This window comes from Sus scrofa, chromosome 12, assembly GCF_054392235.1.
Source record: "Sus scrofa isolate SSC_HxYL_T2T_F1_AM1 chromosome 12, Sscrofa_HxYL_maternal_Yorkshire_Landrace_v2.0, whole genome shotgun sequence".
NCBI classification, from domain to species: Eukaryota; Metazoa; Chordata; class Mammalia; order Artiodactyla; family Suidae; genus Sus; species Sus scrofa.
In genome coordinates, this window is record NC_139394.1 from 65,218,746 (window position 1) to 65,235,696 (window position 16,951).

The 16,951-nt window shown below is 51.3% G+C and overlaps 1 protein-coding gene across 20 annotated transcripts in view; it reads left to right on the forward strand.

Moving 5' to 3' along the window:
- ULK2 (unc-51 like autophagy activating kinase 2) overlaps positions 1-16,951 on the forward strand; it is a 68,355-nt gene that overhangs the window by 30,473 nt on the left and 20,931 nt on the right. For all 20 annotated transcript variants that reach the window (XR_014821956.1, XM_021067920.2, XM_021067923.2 and 17 more), the window contains 2 exons: positions 2,518-2,686; positions 9,299-9,359. Coding sequence is in view for 19 of the 20 variants with exons in the window: in XM_021067920.2 (XP_020923579.2) it covers positions 2,518-2,686; positions 9,299-9,359 (230 nt within the window). In the remaining variant the exon portion in view is untranslated. The remainder of the gene's footprint in view (positions 1-2,517; positions 2,687-9,298; positions 9,360-16,951) is intronic.

The following is a 16,951-nucleotide window of genomic DNA, read 5'->3' on the forward strand; positions in this document are numbered from 1 at the left end:
GGATCAGAGACCGGCAGAGGCCTCCTCCAGTGCGAAGGGCAGAGGTTGGGGCTCGTGTTTGGGTCTGCTTTGAGTTTCTTCTCGAGGACGAGGCCCTGCACCGAGTCAGCAGTAGCAGCAGGGAAGACGGGCTGGGCAAGAGAAAGGAGTTCGGAGATGGCTCCAACTGGGGCCTCAGGACGAGGAAGGTCACGGGGTCTGGGTGGGTGCCCTCTGAGGGAGCCGCTCAGCAAGGGCACAGGGTTTGGGGGAGCCCGGGGAGCACAAAGGCGATGCTTGGTGTGGGGCAGGCTTGTGAGCAGTGGCCTGAGCTCGCGTGGAGAGCCTGGCTGTGGTCGCCCTCTGTTAGCCGGGTTGTGGAGGGAGGAAGGGGAGGCTGTCCCAGGGGAGTCTACGAAGAAGGGGCGCCTGGGGGAGCTGCACACGCCCCTCCTCCCCAGGAGCGCAGAGGCGACGCCAGAGGAGGCAGGAGCGCCAGCGCAGGGCCCCGGGGCGGTGGGCCGGCAGGAGGGGCAGGGGCAGGGGAGGGCTGTCCACAGAGAGGGCTGTGCGACTTGGTGCTAAACTTCTCAGAGGCCCTTGGGGGCGGGGGCCTGTCCGCAGCACGCAGAAGCTCCCAGGCCAGGGGTCGAGCCACCACAGCAGTGACAGTGCCGGGTCTTTAACCCACTGAGCCACCAGGGAACTCTGATAGAGGCAGTTTTACTGGAGGGTTGAAGGCAGAAAGTGGATTATGGTGGGTGACGGGTCACATAGCAGGTGGGAGTGTGAAGATTAGTGAAGAAAACGGCGGTAATTGAAAGGGTTGTGTCGGTCTGAGTGCGTGTGCAGAGGAGGAAAAGCCAGACCAAAGGGAGAGGGTGACAGTCGGGAGCAGAGGGAGCTGACCCGGGTCCTCGAGGAGGCGGGAGCCGGATCAAAGCCCAGGTAGAGAGCGGAGTCGAGCCAGGACACAGCTCTTCGCCAAAGGGGATTTTGTCAACAGAGGAGGGACGTGAGCTCCCGCCTGGAGGGGAGCGGCCCTGGAGGCGGTGGTGGCGTTGGGTCCTGGGAGCCCAGCCCAGCTCCACGGCCACTGGGCAGGCGCCCTCATCCTCAGTCCTGTGTGTGCGTCTGACGCGGGGTCGGAGTAGGGCCGAAGGTCGGTGACACACGGTGCCCTGTCCGTGTGACCTGAGCCCCGCCTGCCTTTCTCCCTGTGACCCTGCAGCGCAGGCGCCCTTCAGAGGGTGCCCTCCGACACACACCCCCCTCGCGGTGAGGGAGACCCGCCGACGTGCTCCGCGGTGGCGCTCCCGGGGCGCCCGCAGTCGAAGCCTGGGTTTAAGGGGCATTGTGTGGCAGCGTTCTGTGCCCAGAAGACAGGTGTTTTTCACCCTCAGGGCGTGTTTCAGTAAGTCCACGAGCTGGTCAGCCCTTCCTTTCAAAACAGGCTTTGCGTTAGATGACTTTGCCCAACTGTGAGGGAAGGGCAGTGTTCTGGGCATGATTGAGGGAGGCTCGGACCAGGTGTATCGCATTTATTTTCTCCTTTACCTGTTCAGCTTCGGATGAGTTCATCGGGATGCAAATAAAAGAAGATCTGCGCTGTATCCCAAAGATGGAAAAACAAATAAAGGGCGTTATGTCGCGTTTTTCCTTTTCTTACTAGAAACCAGGGTTAAACGGGAGATGGGGGACCTGACATGCAGGTCGTGAGGTTCCCTGTGGCAGGAGGCCACTGCACGGTGACCTTCAGTCAGCCTTGTCACTGCTGCCCCTGAACCAGCCACGGGCAAGAGACAGGTAGCTGCTTACGCCACCCCCAAGTATTGGCTTAAATAGGTTTCTGGGCTTTCCCCTGCCTGTCCTTTCTCTCCCCTAACGAGAGAGAAGAGGAGACACCCGCACCTGTGAGGGTTCCTCCGTCGTTCTTTCTGGAAACGAGTGCATCTCCAGGCTTACAGGCAGGTCTCTTTTCTGGTTTACTGCTCTGTGTGCTGGGCGCTCTTGCGGTCCCTTTTACAATGTGTCTTCACTGGAGCCTGACAACTTGCTGTGTGCAGGGGGTCATTAAAGTCCGGGGACGCTTTGTTGAGTGAGTGTCTGCTGGGCGAGGCCGTGTGCAGAGCCGGGGAGGCTGAGACGGTGAAACCCGCCTCCGGCGTCTCAGGAGAGGCGGACGTGCCCCTGTGATGAGGGAGGGATACGCTTCTAAGTATCATTTTTGGAAAACATCTTAGAAGTCATGATGCAGAGATACTTCAAACGGTGCTTTTTTTCCCCAAGGGAAAGGTTTTCTGAAGAGCTTGTTAAAAATCTTTTTTTCAAAGTACGGTGGATTTACAGTGTTCTGTCCATTTCTGCGAGACAGCAACGCGACCCCCTCGTACACATACACGCATTCTGATTTTTAAACGTCTTCGATAGGGTTGACCTCTGCGCCCACTTTGATGAAAGAAAAAGAACGTCTTTGATGGCTGTCGGGACTCGCGGTGTCTTGCGAGGCCTCTTGTAATTTTCTCTTGTTGGTTTCAGTCCCTTGCAGACGCGCAGCACATTCAGGAGAGCGCCTCGTCCCCACCGCCGGGCGCCGCCGGCTTTCTGCACCTGTCCCGAGACTCTGCCAGCTCCAGCAGCAAGAACTCCTCCTGCGACACGGACGACTTTGTGCTGGTTCCGCACAGCGTCTCGTCCGAGCACCCGCGTGAGGCTCCTTTCCGCTCGCACTCGCTAAGTCTCTTCCGTTCCTCCCGCACGAGCGTTTTCGGCCCTGACGGCGCGCGCTCTGCGTCGCGCTTCTTTTCACACAGACGCTTGAACGAATTGGTGGAGGTCCCAGAATTAGATACCCACCTTCCCACAATCTGCTTAGTCGGCATCTGTAAACCTGGAGCTTTGGGCTCTGAAGGTGGGTGGGAACCCGATAGGAAATGGCCTCAAATTCCATTTGTACCCAAACGGCGAGGAGCAGAGAAGCCAGCAGAGTGAGAGAAATTCAATTTAAGAAAAGGCATTAAAGGAAGACCTCTTTTGGAGAAGTAGTTTAGACTCCAAGGGTCCTTTTATTTTATTTATTTACTTTTTGTCTTTTCTAGGGCTGCCCCCAAGGCATATGGAGGTTCCCAGGCTAGGGGTCAAGTTGGAGCTATAGCCACTGGCCTACACCAGAGCCACAGCAACGCGGGATCTGAGCCGCGTCTGTGATGTACACCACAGCTCATGGCAGCTCAGGATCCTTAACCCACTGAGCGAGGCCAGGGATCGAACCCGCAACCTCATGGTTCCTAGTTGGATTCGTTAACCACTGCGCCCCGACGGGAACTCCCCCAAGTGTCTTTTTAAAAACAGTCTGGAGGTGCCTCAGGAGGTGCCGCCCGAGCTCAGGGAAGAGCGTTGCACACAGCAGGCCGGCCGATCCAGGCTGACCGGATGCCGCACAGCGAAGCACCCCGGAAGCTGCCAGGGAGGACTGAGGCAGGGCCCGCAAGAGGGAACCGTGGCTCGCTCGTGCTGGGCCAGGGCAGGAGAGCTGGGAGCTGGCTGTGCACATGCGGAAGGCTGGGGACGTTGGGTCCAGAGGCCCTGGCGGCGGGGGTTGGCCCCGGGCTGGTCGCCGTGAGAGCTGTGGCCCCCCAGACCAGACATGCCCAGGACACTGGCCCGGCCGGGGGCCACGCACAGCGCCTCCCAGTGGGCAGCAGCGTGTGATCAGTGCCTGGGGCTGCCTTGAAAAGCCATCTTTATTTCACTAAATGAAGCGGCCAAGACTTTAAAGGTTTGCAGTACACTGCAGACAACATAGTGCAGCAGGTGCTCACATCCAGCAAGCTAATTTTCTCTCCGCCACCCTTTTGCCATCTGTGTTCCGGATGCTTCTTTAAAGGTATACGGTGAGTGGGTGCAGCCAAGCCCCTCATCTCATGCCGCCCTCGCCGGAGACAGGCTCTTCCTCGAGGTTGGAAATTCTCACGTGCCTGCGTCCGTACATAACTTAGCGTGTTTTTGTGATGGTGCAGGTTTTTGTTTTTGCTTTTTAGGGCCACACCCACAGCGCATGGAAGTTCCCAGGCTAGAGTTTTAATTGGAGCCGTAGCTGCCAGCCCACACCGCAGCCACAGCAATGCCAGATCCGGGCCATGTCTGCGGCGTACACCACAGCTCACGGCAATGCTGGATCCCTAACCCACTGATCAAGGCCAGGGATCGAACTCTCAACCTCACGGTTCCTGGTCGGACTTGTTTCTGCCGCGCCACGACGGGAACTCCTGATTGGGCAGTTTTCGCTGTTAGGTAGATTGTTGGTTTCTGTGGCTGTCCTGGTCTCGGCTGTGTGTCTGGGCTCTATCCCGGTGTGGACCTGGGTGAGGTTGACGTGTGAGTTTTGTAGGGCAGCTCACCCGTTGTTTATCCCCGCCCTGCTTATTGGATTATTTCCGCCTGTTTGCTGCTCGGTGTGTCTGTACCACGTCCTCAGGCCAGAAGGCCTGGCAGGTGGATGGGCGCTCTGGGCGCGTTGAGCGTCCGCTCTGTGAAATACCGGTGCGGACAGGCTGTGCCCACGAACAGCCTCTGCCGTGCCGCTCCAGGGTTGTCTCGGTGCCTCACTTTAGCTGGAATTCCTTTTGGGGGGCGGGGGCGTGGGTTAAGGACCCAGCGTTGCCGTGAGCGGTGGTGTAGGTCGCAGACGAGGCTGGCATCTGACGTTGCTGTGGCTCCCGTGTAGACTGCCGGCTAGAGCTCCAATTCGACCCCTCGCCTGGGAACCTCCACATGCTGCGGGTGCGGCCCTGAGAAGACAAAACAGACAAACAAGCAAAAAACAGCGTGGGGTTTAGACAGGAGTGGAATTGACTCCGTGGCCCTGTGCAGGGCAGATGTTCACAGCGTTGGGTTGTCCGCGCGAGGTGCTCCTGTTGCCCCACTTGTTTAGGTTTCTTTCTTCAGGGTGTTTTGAGGTGTATTTATACTTTCTTCTGGTTTTATTCGGGTGGGCTCCGTGGTTTTTCTGTGCTTGTAAAAACGTTGTCGTAAATTTTCATTTCTTCCGAACTGCTCCTGTCAAGGTCTTTTATGCTGCTTGACCCCAGGGGTCATTTCTCCGTCCTCATCTTCTGGACGTGCCTGCAGCATTTGTTAGGGTTCCCCAGAGCCTTCTGTTGAACTGGGAAAAATGTGTTCTTGTGAAGTGTGTCGTATATGTAAAATAGTGTTTTTTTCTTTTTTTTTTTTTCTTTTTAGGGCTGCACTTGTGGTACATGGAAGTGCCCAGGCTAGGGGTTGAATCCGAGCTGCAGCCGCCAGCCTACACCACAGCCACAGCAACGCAGGATCCGAGCCGCATCGGCAACCTGCACCACAGCTCACGGTGATGCTAGATCCTTAACCCCCTGAGCAGACCCAGGGATCGAACCCGCAACCTCATGGTTCGTAGTCGGATTCATTAACCACTGAGCCCGACCGGAACTTTTGTTTGTTTGTTTGTTTGTTTTTTGAAGGGGACACATATGCTGCTCTTGTACCATAGGTGGGACTGGTCACTCCTCCATAACTTTCTGTTTCTTTTTTTCTTTTTTGGCTGCCTCATGGCATGTGGAGTTCCCAGGCCAGGGATTAGATCTGAGCTGCCGTTGTCACGTGTGCGTCAGCTGTGGCAGTGCCAGATCTTCAACCCACTGTGCCGGGCTGGGAATCTAATCTATGTCCTAGTGCTGCAGAGACACTGCAGACCCTGCTGCACCACAGCAGGAGCTTTTTTTTTTTAAATGGCTGCACCTTCAGCTTAAGAAAGTTCCCGGGCTAGGAGTCGAATTGGAACTGCAAGTGCCGACCTGTGGCACAGCACTGCCAGGTCCGAGCTGCATTGGTGACCTCCGCCACAGCTTGTGGCAATGCTGGATTCCTAACCCACTAATTGAGGCCGGGGATGGAACCTGCATTGTCATGGGTCATAGACACTATGTCAGGTTCTTAATGTGCTGAACCACAGAGGGAACTCCTTTTTTTTTTTTTTTTTTAAAGTTACTGTTAATTTACAGTGTCGTTCGTTTCAAGTATGTAGCAAAGTGATTCAGTTACACGTCCATTTGTGTGTTCTCCTTTGGATTCTTTTCCATTCTGGGCTATTTATTACAAGATCCCGAATATCGTTCCTTGTGTGGGACAGTGGGCCCTTGTCGTTCGTGTGTCTTATCTGTAGTAGTGTGTGTATGTCAGCCTCAGACTCCTTTAGCAGACATGAGTTTCTTTTGTGTCTGTGAGTCCGCTTCTGGTTTGTAAATAAGTTCGTTTGTATCATTTTTTTAGATTCCACATAGGATCGATAGTATGCCTTTGTCTTTCTCTGGCTTCACTTCATAGGATCCTCTCCAGGTCCACCTGTGTTGCTGCAGGTGGCGTCATTTCATTCTGTTAAATGGCCGAGTGGCACTCCAGTGTGGATAAGTATGTGCCACATCTTCTTGATTGGTTTCTCTCTTGGTGGACGTTGGGGTGTTTCCATGTCTTGGCTTCTGTACACAGAGCTGCTGTCAGCACAGGGGTGCATGTGTTCAAATTAGAGCTTCCTCCAGATACATGCCCAGGAGCGGGATGGCTGGATCATACGGCAGTTCCATTTTAAGAAACCTCCGCACTGTTCTCCCTTGTGGCTGCACCAACTTACATAATTTTCTTTTAACTCCTATCTCCAGAAAATTAATAGTTGATCTAAGAGAGAAATGGAGAGTTTTATTTGAGCCGATTTGTGGATGATAACCTGCTGAGAGTCTTTCAGAAAGTTCTACGGGCTGCTCTGCCTGTCAGAGGGCAAAGCACAGTTACACGGGCGCCCTGGTGGCTCAGCAGGTTAAGGGTGCAGTGCCGTCACTGCCGTGGGGCAGGTTCAGACCCTGGCCTGGGAGCTTCTGCCTGCTGTGGGCGCGGCTGCAAGAAGAAGCAGAGTTCTGAAAGTTTTCGAGACAAGGGGTTATAGATCAAACGACACGACAGCTGCGCAATCTGGGTCTGTGTGTACAGAGCCGGTAGGAACCCCGACAAGGTTAGGCAGCCAGGTGGTCTCCTAAGGGAACTAGTTACGCAGATGAGGGAGGAGGCCCACGTGGGCAGAGAAGATTCTTGTTTAAAGGTTTTCTTGTCTTCCGTGAGGACGCAGGTTCCATCCCTAGCCTTGCTCAGTGGGTTAAGAATCCATTCTTGCCGTGAGCTGTAGCGCAGGTCAGAGACGCAGCTCGGATCTGGTGTGGCTGTGGCTGTGGTGTGGGCCGGCAGCTGTAGCTCCGATGCGACCCCTAGCCTGGGAACCTCCATATGCCGCAGGTGCGGCCCTAAAAAGCAAAAATAAATAAGTAAGATTTGTCCTGTCCTGCCATCGCTCTTCATTCGAGTGGTTTGATTTCCTTACTCCTGCGTTTTTCGCTTACGCCCCCGTGTTTCCAGTTGTCAGCAGTCCGTTTCCCCGCCCCCAGTGTGGGTCTGGTTTCAGGTGCAGCGTTTGGTCCCTGAAGACGCAGCTGACATACGTTTCTCAACTCTTCCCTGGAAAAGGCTTGTTTGGTTCTCGTCCTCACCCCCCCAAGTTGGTTTGGGAGTCCTTTTTTTGGTTTGTGTTAGATCCTTTGCTTAGACATTTGGGAATTGTTTTTGTATTTGACAGTGAAGAGTGGACAATTGAAATGTCATTTGAAAGCGTATTCGGACAGCGAGTCCACGCCGGGCGAGGCGTGAGTCTTTGGCCTGCACGGCTTCCTCTCCGGGGGCTGCGCGGATCCCCCGGCAGAGGTCAGCCAGGCTTCTGAAGAGCGTGTCCCCGACGCCACGTGAGGGCCGCCTGGTGGCAGAGGGAGGGCTGGCGGTCCCGTAGTCGGCGTGAGTTAAAGCGCCCGCCTGGCGGCCGCTCCCCAGCGTTTCTCCCTGAACCGCTGCCTTTGTTGTCCTGTCCGGGCGCTGGCGTTGCCTGCCCAATATTAACTGGGTGGGGGACGTGAAACTGCCCGCTGCCAGATGGACCGAACCCTCGCAGGCTTGCCCTCCGCACCACTGTGAAAGTCAGCTGGCACTGCCAGTCACTTCGCCTTTTGGAGATCTGTGGTGTAAGCTGGTTTGCTTGTGGGCGTGCCTTCTGCTGGCCAGGGATGCCAGTTCTTGGGCCTGCAAGGACCCGCGAGCACCGGCGTCAGCTTTCCAGCCTCCGGATTTTTGTGGCTGTCGACTCCTCTGCTCCTGTCACCCTCTTCTCTTCCTCCCGCCTTCCTTACCATTTCAGGATCATGACACGGTATGACGGTGACAGCAGGACCGCTGATGACCGTTGAAGATCTGTGTGTGGGTCTTTGTCTGTGGGGCGACCTCACTGGGCATGTCCGGGAGGCTCCAGTCCCGGGCGATGCTGCTGCCCGTTGGTCAGGATGAGGTTCCATGGCCTCGTTTCATACGTCTCATCACCCCCGATATCGTTACCTTCTTGCCCTGCTAGAACAGGAGCTCCGTGAGAGCAGGGACCCAGTATCTCTCACTTCAGTGTAGGGCCAGGGGGATGTTGTGATTATTGTTCCCTTCTGGAGTATTTTGAGATTAGCGTTGTTTTTGGAAAAATGTATGTTATTTGGTCAACACCGCTGTTGCACAGCAGCATGTGTTAAACCGTGGCAGCCCCGTGAATTCAGAGCACACGGAGCCGTGTGATCTAGTGGCCACGGTGGGGACGCGGGCTGGGGGCCCCTGCGTTCTGAGCTGCGCTCTGTGCCCGTGGACAGATGACATCTGAGCAGGCAAAGAGGGTCTGCAGCGTCGGTCTCAGAGGCCCCGGCTTCCACGGCATCTTGAGCAACCGCCCATCAGAGACCCAGGAGCGTGTCATGCTTGGGGGTGGGGTGCCCCAGCATCAGAGTGACCTGTGTATAGGCAGCTGTGCTAGAATGTGACGTAAAAATCACCACACCCTGCAGAGTGCTTGAGTGAAAGCCAGAGTTGAAGGGCAGACTGGGATTAGGGGCGCAGCACTCAAAACCTTTGACCATGACGTAGGAAAAGGAACGTGATAAGAACAGTGGCATAGATTTGGCATCTGTTAAACTGGTGAAGAAATAAATACACGTTGCACTTAGTATGATGCTGTACCTTGAAAAGACCTGATGTTTGCAGCCTGTGAATTCAGCTGTACGTCATGTTCAATGGTTGCTACCCAGGGGTGAAATGACAACATAAGCAAACGGTAAATTTGTGCTGTGATGAAATTGTTTCCTTATAATCATGTTGGAGCGATGTACATTTTTCAGCAGCTGGTGCAGCGGAACTGACTGTGTTTCTCTCTCTCCTTTAGATGACATGCCAGTGGGAATTGCTGGCAGGCGTGCCTCTAATGAGTTCTTGGTGTGTGGAGGGTATGTCTGCATATATTTAACTAAATTTTCTTTCATATTTTTTTGTATGTGAGTAAAATAATAGAACTCTATGTTCTTGATTCTAAAATTTGTTTCACAATGTATCCTTTTAAGTAAATTATGGTTAAAAATCTGCCATCTTAACCATTTTTGAGGTTGAGATCAATAATACTGTATATTCACAGTGTTGTGCAACAGGTCTCTCTCTATATGGTTATATACTGTATTGTTATATTTAGATCTTTAATACATTTTCAGTTCATTTTTGTATGTGGTGTAAGATGAGGGTCCACTTGCCTCGTGTGGCATGTGGACGTCTAGTTTTCCAGCACCTTTTGCTGAAGAGACTGTCCTTCCTCCTCTGAGAGGCATTGGGATGCTTGTCAGAGACTGTCTGTATACACAAGGGTTTGTTTCTGGGCTCTCTATTCTGCTCCATTGGTCTCTAGGTCTGTCTTTATGCCAGTGCCACACTGTTTTGATTATTGTAGCTCTGTAATATATTTTGAAATTGAGGTCTATGAGACCTCCAATTTTGTTCTTCTTTTCCAAGATTATTTTGACTATTCTGGGTCTTTGCAGATTCCATATTAATTTTAGGATGGAAATTTTTCTATTTATACAAATAATGCCATTGGAATTTTTTTTTCCCCCGCTTTTGAGGGCCACACCAGTGGCATATGGAGGTTCACAGGCTAGGGGTTGAATTGCAGCTACAGCTGCTGGCCTACATCACAGCCACAGCAACACGGGATCCAAGCTGCATCTGTGAACTACACCACAGCTCATGGCACTGCTGGATCCCCAACCCAATGAGCAAGGCCAGGGAATGAATCCACATCCTCATGGAGACTAGTCAGATTCATTTTGCTGAGCCACGGCGGGAACTCCCACCATTGGAATTCCGATAGGGATTGCACTGATGTGTGTAAAACACGTGGGGTGGTACTAATGACACCTTAACGGTACTGACTCTTTCAGTCCATGCATATGAGATGTCTTCTTTAATTTCTTTTAACTGTTTTGTAATTTTCAGCATACAAGTGTTTCATCTCCTTGGTTAGACTGACTTCTCAGTATTTTGTTCTTTGATACGATTGTATGTGAAATTGTTTTCTTCCTTTTTGGGTTGTTTCTTGGTAGTGTAATGGAATAGAACTGATTTCTGTGTGTTGATTTTGTGTCCTGCAACTTTGCAGAATTTACTACTTAAAATTTTTTTTTTTTTTTTGCATATGAAATCTTTAGAGTTTTCTACATTTAAGACCGTATTGTCTGTGAACAGAGATAATTTTACTTCTTGCTTGCCAATTTGAATGTTTCTTATTTCTTTTTCTGGCTTAATTGCCCTGGCTAGGAATTCTGTGTTGAATGGAAGTGTTGAGAGTGGCCGGCCCTGTCTCATTCCCAACCAAAGAGGAGAAGCTTTCAGTTTTCACCATTGAGTATGCCTCAGCCGTGGGCTTTTCGTATATGACCTTTATTATGTCGAAGCAGTTTCCTTCTGTTCCAAGTGTATTGAGTGTTTTTATCCTGAGAAGGCGTTGGATTTTGGCAGATGCTCTTTCCGCATCAGCTGTGATGAGGATGTCGTTTTAGTCCTTCATTTTGTTGCTGGTGTATGTCCACCCATCTGGCATGGTGTTTGGTTCTTTTATTGTGCTGTTGAATTTGGTTTGCTAGTATTTTGTCGAGGATTTTTTCATCAGATTTCATCGGGGATATTCTGTAGTTTTCTTGTAGTATCTATGTCTGGTTTTGGTCCTAGGGTAATGCCGAGCTCCTGGGGTGAGTTTGGGAGTATTCCCTCCCCTTCAGTTTTTTAGAAGAGTTTAAGGAGCATTGGTGCTAAGTCTTTTAACTGTTTGGTAGAATTCACCAGCAAAGCCATCAGGTCCTAGACTTTTCTTTGGGAGGTTTTGATTTACTTATCCAGTGTCATTACTTGTCATGGGTCTGTTCAGATTTTCTTTTCTTCATGATCGGTCTTGGTAGGTTGTGGTTTTTGTTTGTTTTGCCTTTTTGTCTTTTCTAGGGCCACACCTGCAGCATATGGATGTTTCCCAGGCTAGGGGTCTAATCAGAGGTGTAGCTGCCAGCCTATGCCAGATCCAAGCCTCGTCTGTGACCTACACCACAGCTTATGGCAACGCTGGATCCTTAACCCACTGATCAAGGCCAGGGATCGAACCCACAACCTCATGGTCCCTTGTTGGATTTGTTAACCACTGAGCCATGACAGGAACTCTGGTAGGTTGTGTTTTTGTAGGATTTTATCTTTATCTTCTAAATTATCCAATTTGTTGGTAAGCAGTTGTTTCATAGAGTTTTCTCTTAAAATCCTTTCTATTTCTGTGGCATTAGTTATAGTCCTTCTCTCATTACTGATTTTGAGTCTTTGCTCTTTTTTCCTTAGTTAATCTTGCTAAGGGTTTGTCAATTGCATTGATTTTACTTTAAAAAATGCCAACTCTTAGTTTTTAAAATATTTCCTATTGTTTTTCTGTTTTCTCTACTTTCTTGACCTCTGCTCTAATTTTCATTATTTCCTTCCTTCTAATGGGGTACACCTTGTCTCCCTATGAAGACAACCAGAGTTTTAGAAAAAGAGTTCTGAAAAAATGTAGGTGTACCATCTGTACATCTGCCTAGTATGTCTTTCCTTCTGCTAGCTTCGAATTTAGTTTGTGTTCTTTGTCTTGTTTCTTGAGGGATAAAGCTAGGTTTTTGATCTTTCCTAATGCAAGCTACAAACTTCATCATAGCGCTACTTTCACTGTCTCCCGTAAGTTTTGATATATTGTGTTTTCCTTTTCTCAAGATATTTGCTGATTTCTTTTAAGATTTCTTCTTTGACCCATTTGTTGTTTTATTAGAGTCGTATTGCTTAGTTTCTTTGTATTTATGGATTTTCTAGTTTGCCTTCTGCTATTGATTTCTAGTTTCTATCCATTGTGATTGATTGGAGAAGATACTTTGTGTGATTTCAGTCTTTCAATCTGTTAAGATTTGTTTTGTGGCCTCTCATGTGGTCTGTCCTAGAAAAGAATGTGTTGTTGGTGGGAGGAGTGTTCCGTGGTGTGTGTTAGGTCCAGTCATCTGTGGTTTGTTCAGGCTGCTGTTTCTTTATTGGTCTTTTGTCTGGTTGTTCCGTCTATGATCTAAGGTGTGGGTTGCAGTTTCCAATTATTTTTGTACAGTTGTCTTTTCTACCTTCAATCCTGCCATGTATTTGCCTCATTTATTTGGGAGGCTGATGTTTGGTGCGTGAGTATTTATAATAATTGTGTCTTCCTGGTTAATTGACCTTTTTGGTGTTGTATAACACTGACTTTTTGTTTTTACAAGCATCTGACTGAAAATGCACTTTGTTCTGTATTAACATACCCACCCCCTGCTCTCCTTCGGGTACCACTTGCACGAAATATCTTTGTCCATCCTTTCATTGTCAGCCTAACAGGGAAAGATTGACTACTGCCGTTTTGCTACTTTTCTTTATGTCTTGTGGTTCTTTTGTGCCTCGTTTCCTCCTTACTACCTTTGTGTTTTGAGTTTTGTACCAATATACTTTGATTCTCTCCTAATTTCCTATATTCTGTAGGTATATGCTTTGTGGTTGCTACTGCAATTACATGAAATAACTTACGGTTATAACAATCTGTTTGAAATGAGTAACAACTTGAGTTGCATAGGGAAACTCTACTCTTATAGAGTATAAGCCCCCCACTTTATGTACTGGGCACAACTTGCATCTTAGTGTATACCCATTAACATAGATTGATAGTTTGGGAGCACTTCTGTCTCTTAGATTTTTTTTTTTTTTAATGGCCAAACCCTCAGCATATGGAAGTTCCCGGCCCAGGGACTGAATCTGAGCTGCGGTTAGTGGCCTGTGCTGCGGCTATGGTAATTGCCAGATCCTTCAACCCACTGCACCTGTGCCTCTGCAGTGACCCATGCCGCTGTGGTCTGAACCCACTGCACCACAGTGGGAACTCCCCCTTAGATTCTACACAAAAAGACTTGGAGATCTCAAAGGCGGGGGGAGAGGAGCGGCAGAGCTCCATGGTGGTTCTGCAGCTTCTCTCCTGTCAGCAGTCTGTTCCCTCTGCTTGGAGGCCAGCATATCCCAAACAGAGCTGCTCTGTCAGTTTGCTTCCCGAGGCTTGTGGCAGGCAGTCCACCAGGGTTGTAGAAATGGGTCCAGAAGGTGGTAGTGAATATTTTGAAAGAAAAATAATACTTTCACTAAGTGTAAGTGAAAACAGAGATTTAAAAAATGATCGCGTATGCAAACTTAAAATGGTTTGATGCAAGTGAAAGACTACTCTTCATGGAACCGTTAAGATTTAATTATTTCCGAAATTCCCGTTGTGGCGCAGCAGAAACGAATCCCACTGGGAACCATGAGGTTGCGGGTTCGATCCCTGGCCTTACTTAGCGGGTTAAGGATCCGGCGTTGCCATGAGCTGTGGTGTAGGTCACAGATGCAGCTCGGATCCTGCGTGGCTATGGTATAGACTGGCAGCTGTAGCTCTGATAAGACCCCTAGGCTGGGAACCTCCATATGCTGTGGGTACAGCCCCAAAAGGATGAAAGACAAAAAAAAAAAAAAGAAAGAAAAGAAAAGATTTATTTCCTTAGACCCTCACTTTTATTGAAATTACTTTGAAATGTTTTATTGTATTGAAATGAGTAGGTTTTGTCGAGGGGTCAGGAATTTTCCTGGAGAACTTGTTCTATTCTGATACCAGGAAAATGTAATTCAGGGTGTAGCATTTTACTTTCTCATATCTGCTCCAGAACACCTATTGATGGAAATGCATGTTGGTGCTGTTGATTTTTTTTTGGTTTTTTTTTTTTTGGCTGCACTTGAGGCATGTGGAAGTTCCCAGGCCGGGGATCAAATCGAAGCTGCAGCTCTAGCAACACCAGACCCTTAAGCTGCTGCGCTACAGCAGGAATTCCTCGTTTGATACTTAAAAACAATTTTTTTGATTAAAACACAGTTGATTGACAGTGTTGTGCTAGTCTCTGCTGTACGGCAAGGTGACCCAGTCGTACATGTATACCTTTTTAAGTATTATTTTCTTTTTTAAACATTTTTATTAAAGCATAGTTGGTTTACAATGTTGGGTCAACTTCTGTGCATCATTTTTTCTTGTTTAAAATAATTTATATTCTAGGTGATTTATAGTGTCGTGCCAATTTCTGCTATGCAGCAAAGTGACCCGTCATGCATATGCATGCATTTCTTTCCTTAGCATCTCCTATCACGGTCTCTGTGCCAAGCGACTGGATGTCGTTCCCTGTGGGCATCGGCAGGACCTTGTTGTCACACGTGCTTTGAGATTAACGAAAGCCCTTGAGAGTCTTAGGATCTGAGGGGTTTGGCCTCCAGTGCTGCGGCATGCTGGGCATAGATTTAGTCTGCATTTCAGGAACCCGTTGCTTGGGTCAGGAGCACAGGAACGCATGTGCAGTGGGGCAGAGACACCGCCGTGCAGCTCAGTCCCGTGCCCTCTCCTTGCCTGGGAAGGGTCAGCAGGGAAGTGCCCTCCCAGTGCCCCCTGGAGGTTTTCATGTCGTCCATCGCTGACAAGGGCTTGGGAGCTGGGGCTTGTGGCCGTCACTGACTGGTTTGCCAACCTGTGACGAGTGGAGGTGACCGGTGCCTCCGGGTTGCTGTGTGCAGACTTGCTAAACTGCTGCTTAATGGTGTTGACGCATGTTAGCGCTTGGAAGGGATGTTTCAAGAGGAAAACCAGAATAAACACACTGTGGAAAAATCTCCAAATTGGGACCGGGAAGTTTGGGGCGCTGCTGGTTTGTGAGTGAAGGCCGTGCAGCTGGAGCGGAAGTTCCTTCCGTGTGCGGTGATGTCTCAGGACGCCTCTGCGCTGAGAAGTAGCGTCCAGTGTCATTTGTCAAAGGTGGCTGTTGGTGCCCCGGGCAACATCGCTCTCCTGGCGGTCGGTGGCGGCGGTGATGGTTTGCGGACCGTGGTGCTTCAAGGTGGGGACGTGCTCTGGGGCAGCCCGGGGCCCTCGGCGCAGGTCAGGCCTGGGGATGAGCCGTTCTGTGCCGACCTGACGGCCGCCCGCCTTCCTCTGAGGGTGTGGTTTCAGCCCGTGGAGTGTGGACGTCCCGGTTCCGCTGCTTCCCCCGGAGGAGGCCGTCTGCGGCTCTGCCCTCGCCGGGCCCTGGCGCTCCCCGGACGAACCGCGGCTCCTCCCCCGCCCAGGGGACCCTGTTGCGGGTGGGCACTGCGAGGGCTTGGCTTCACCCCTGGGGGACCGTCTCGTTGTCATTACGGTTTTTGGTTTCATTTCATTTTTCGCCGTCGTGCTTCCCCCGCTTTTTAGGGAGCAGTTTTAGGCCGTCAGACTTGGGAAGACCGGGTTCCCAGCCTCGGACGGAGGCCGGCTCTGTGCCCCGGGCTCGGCGGGCCTGTCCTCTCGGAGTGGACGCCTGCTGTGTCCCCGCAGCCCCGGGCCTCGCGGAGGTCCTTTGCTCTGTGCCCCTTGACACTGGCCGGGGGCTTGCCGCCCCGAGCCCTGGTTAACCTCGGGATCTTCTCCCGGAGTCGTGGTGAAACAGAGAGGCACCCGGTGGGAGCCCCTTGCTGGGAAGACGGCGGGGGAGCGGCCTGCCGTCCCCCGGGGTTCGTGTCCTTACCTCCAGGGAAGGCGGGGGAGCCAGGGGGAGCCTTCACTTCTGGGGCGCACGGCAGTCAAGTGTCTCCCGGCTTTGGGGCCGTCCCCTTGCGGTTCCAAGGGCGCTGCCGGGCAGGTCCTGCGCGGGGTGGGGGGCCCACGGTAGAGCCCCCGCACCCACCCACCGACCGACCGACCCAGCCGACACAGCGTGCTCGCTGTGGCCGGGGAAGCCGGGGAGTGTCGTGATTTACGTGGACGAGTGATCCCTTCCGCGAAGTGGGGGCTCCGGTGGTGAGGCGCAGGGGGCGAACGGATGAGATTCTCTTGTTATTTACATCTGAGATCCTCTGACGGTTCCGGTCTGAAGGGACACTTGAGAGGTTGGCAGGATTCCCGTTGTGGCGCGGCGGAAACGAGCCCACCTAGGATCTGTGAGGATGCGGGTTCCATCCCTGGCCTCGTTCGGTGGGTTAAGGATCTGGTGTGGCTGTGAACTGTGGTGTAGGTCGCAGACATGGCTTGGATTTGCTGTGGCTGTGGTGTAGACCGGCAGCTATAGCTCCGATTCAACCCCTAGCCTGGGAACCTCCATATGCTGCAGGTGCGGCCCTCAAAAGTGAAAAAAAAAAAAGAGATAATCGTATCATTTGTTTAGATGAGTAAATATGGAATCTAATTCTGTCATGTTGTAATTGGGAAAAGCGGGAGATTTTGTGGCTTTTTTAGAATTACAGGAGGGCGGAAAGATGAAATAAGTCATCTTTCTGAAGGCCCAGCGTTGTCCCTGATGTCCCCTGATGTCGCAGGCTGTGTTGTGGGAAGCCATCTAGGGAGCACAGCGGGTGGACTTATGAAAAGCAAGGAGGGAAGGGGATGGACGCAGGGGTGGACTCAGCCGGGCGGGTGCTCGGAGAGCTGCACTGCGTCGTCCGT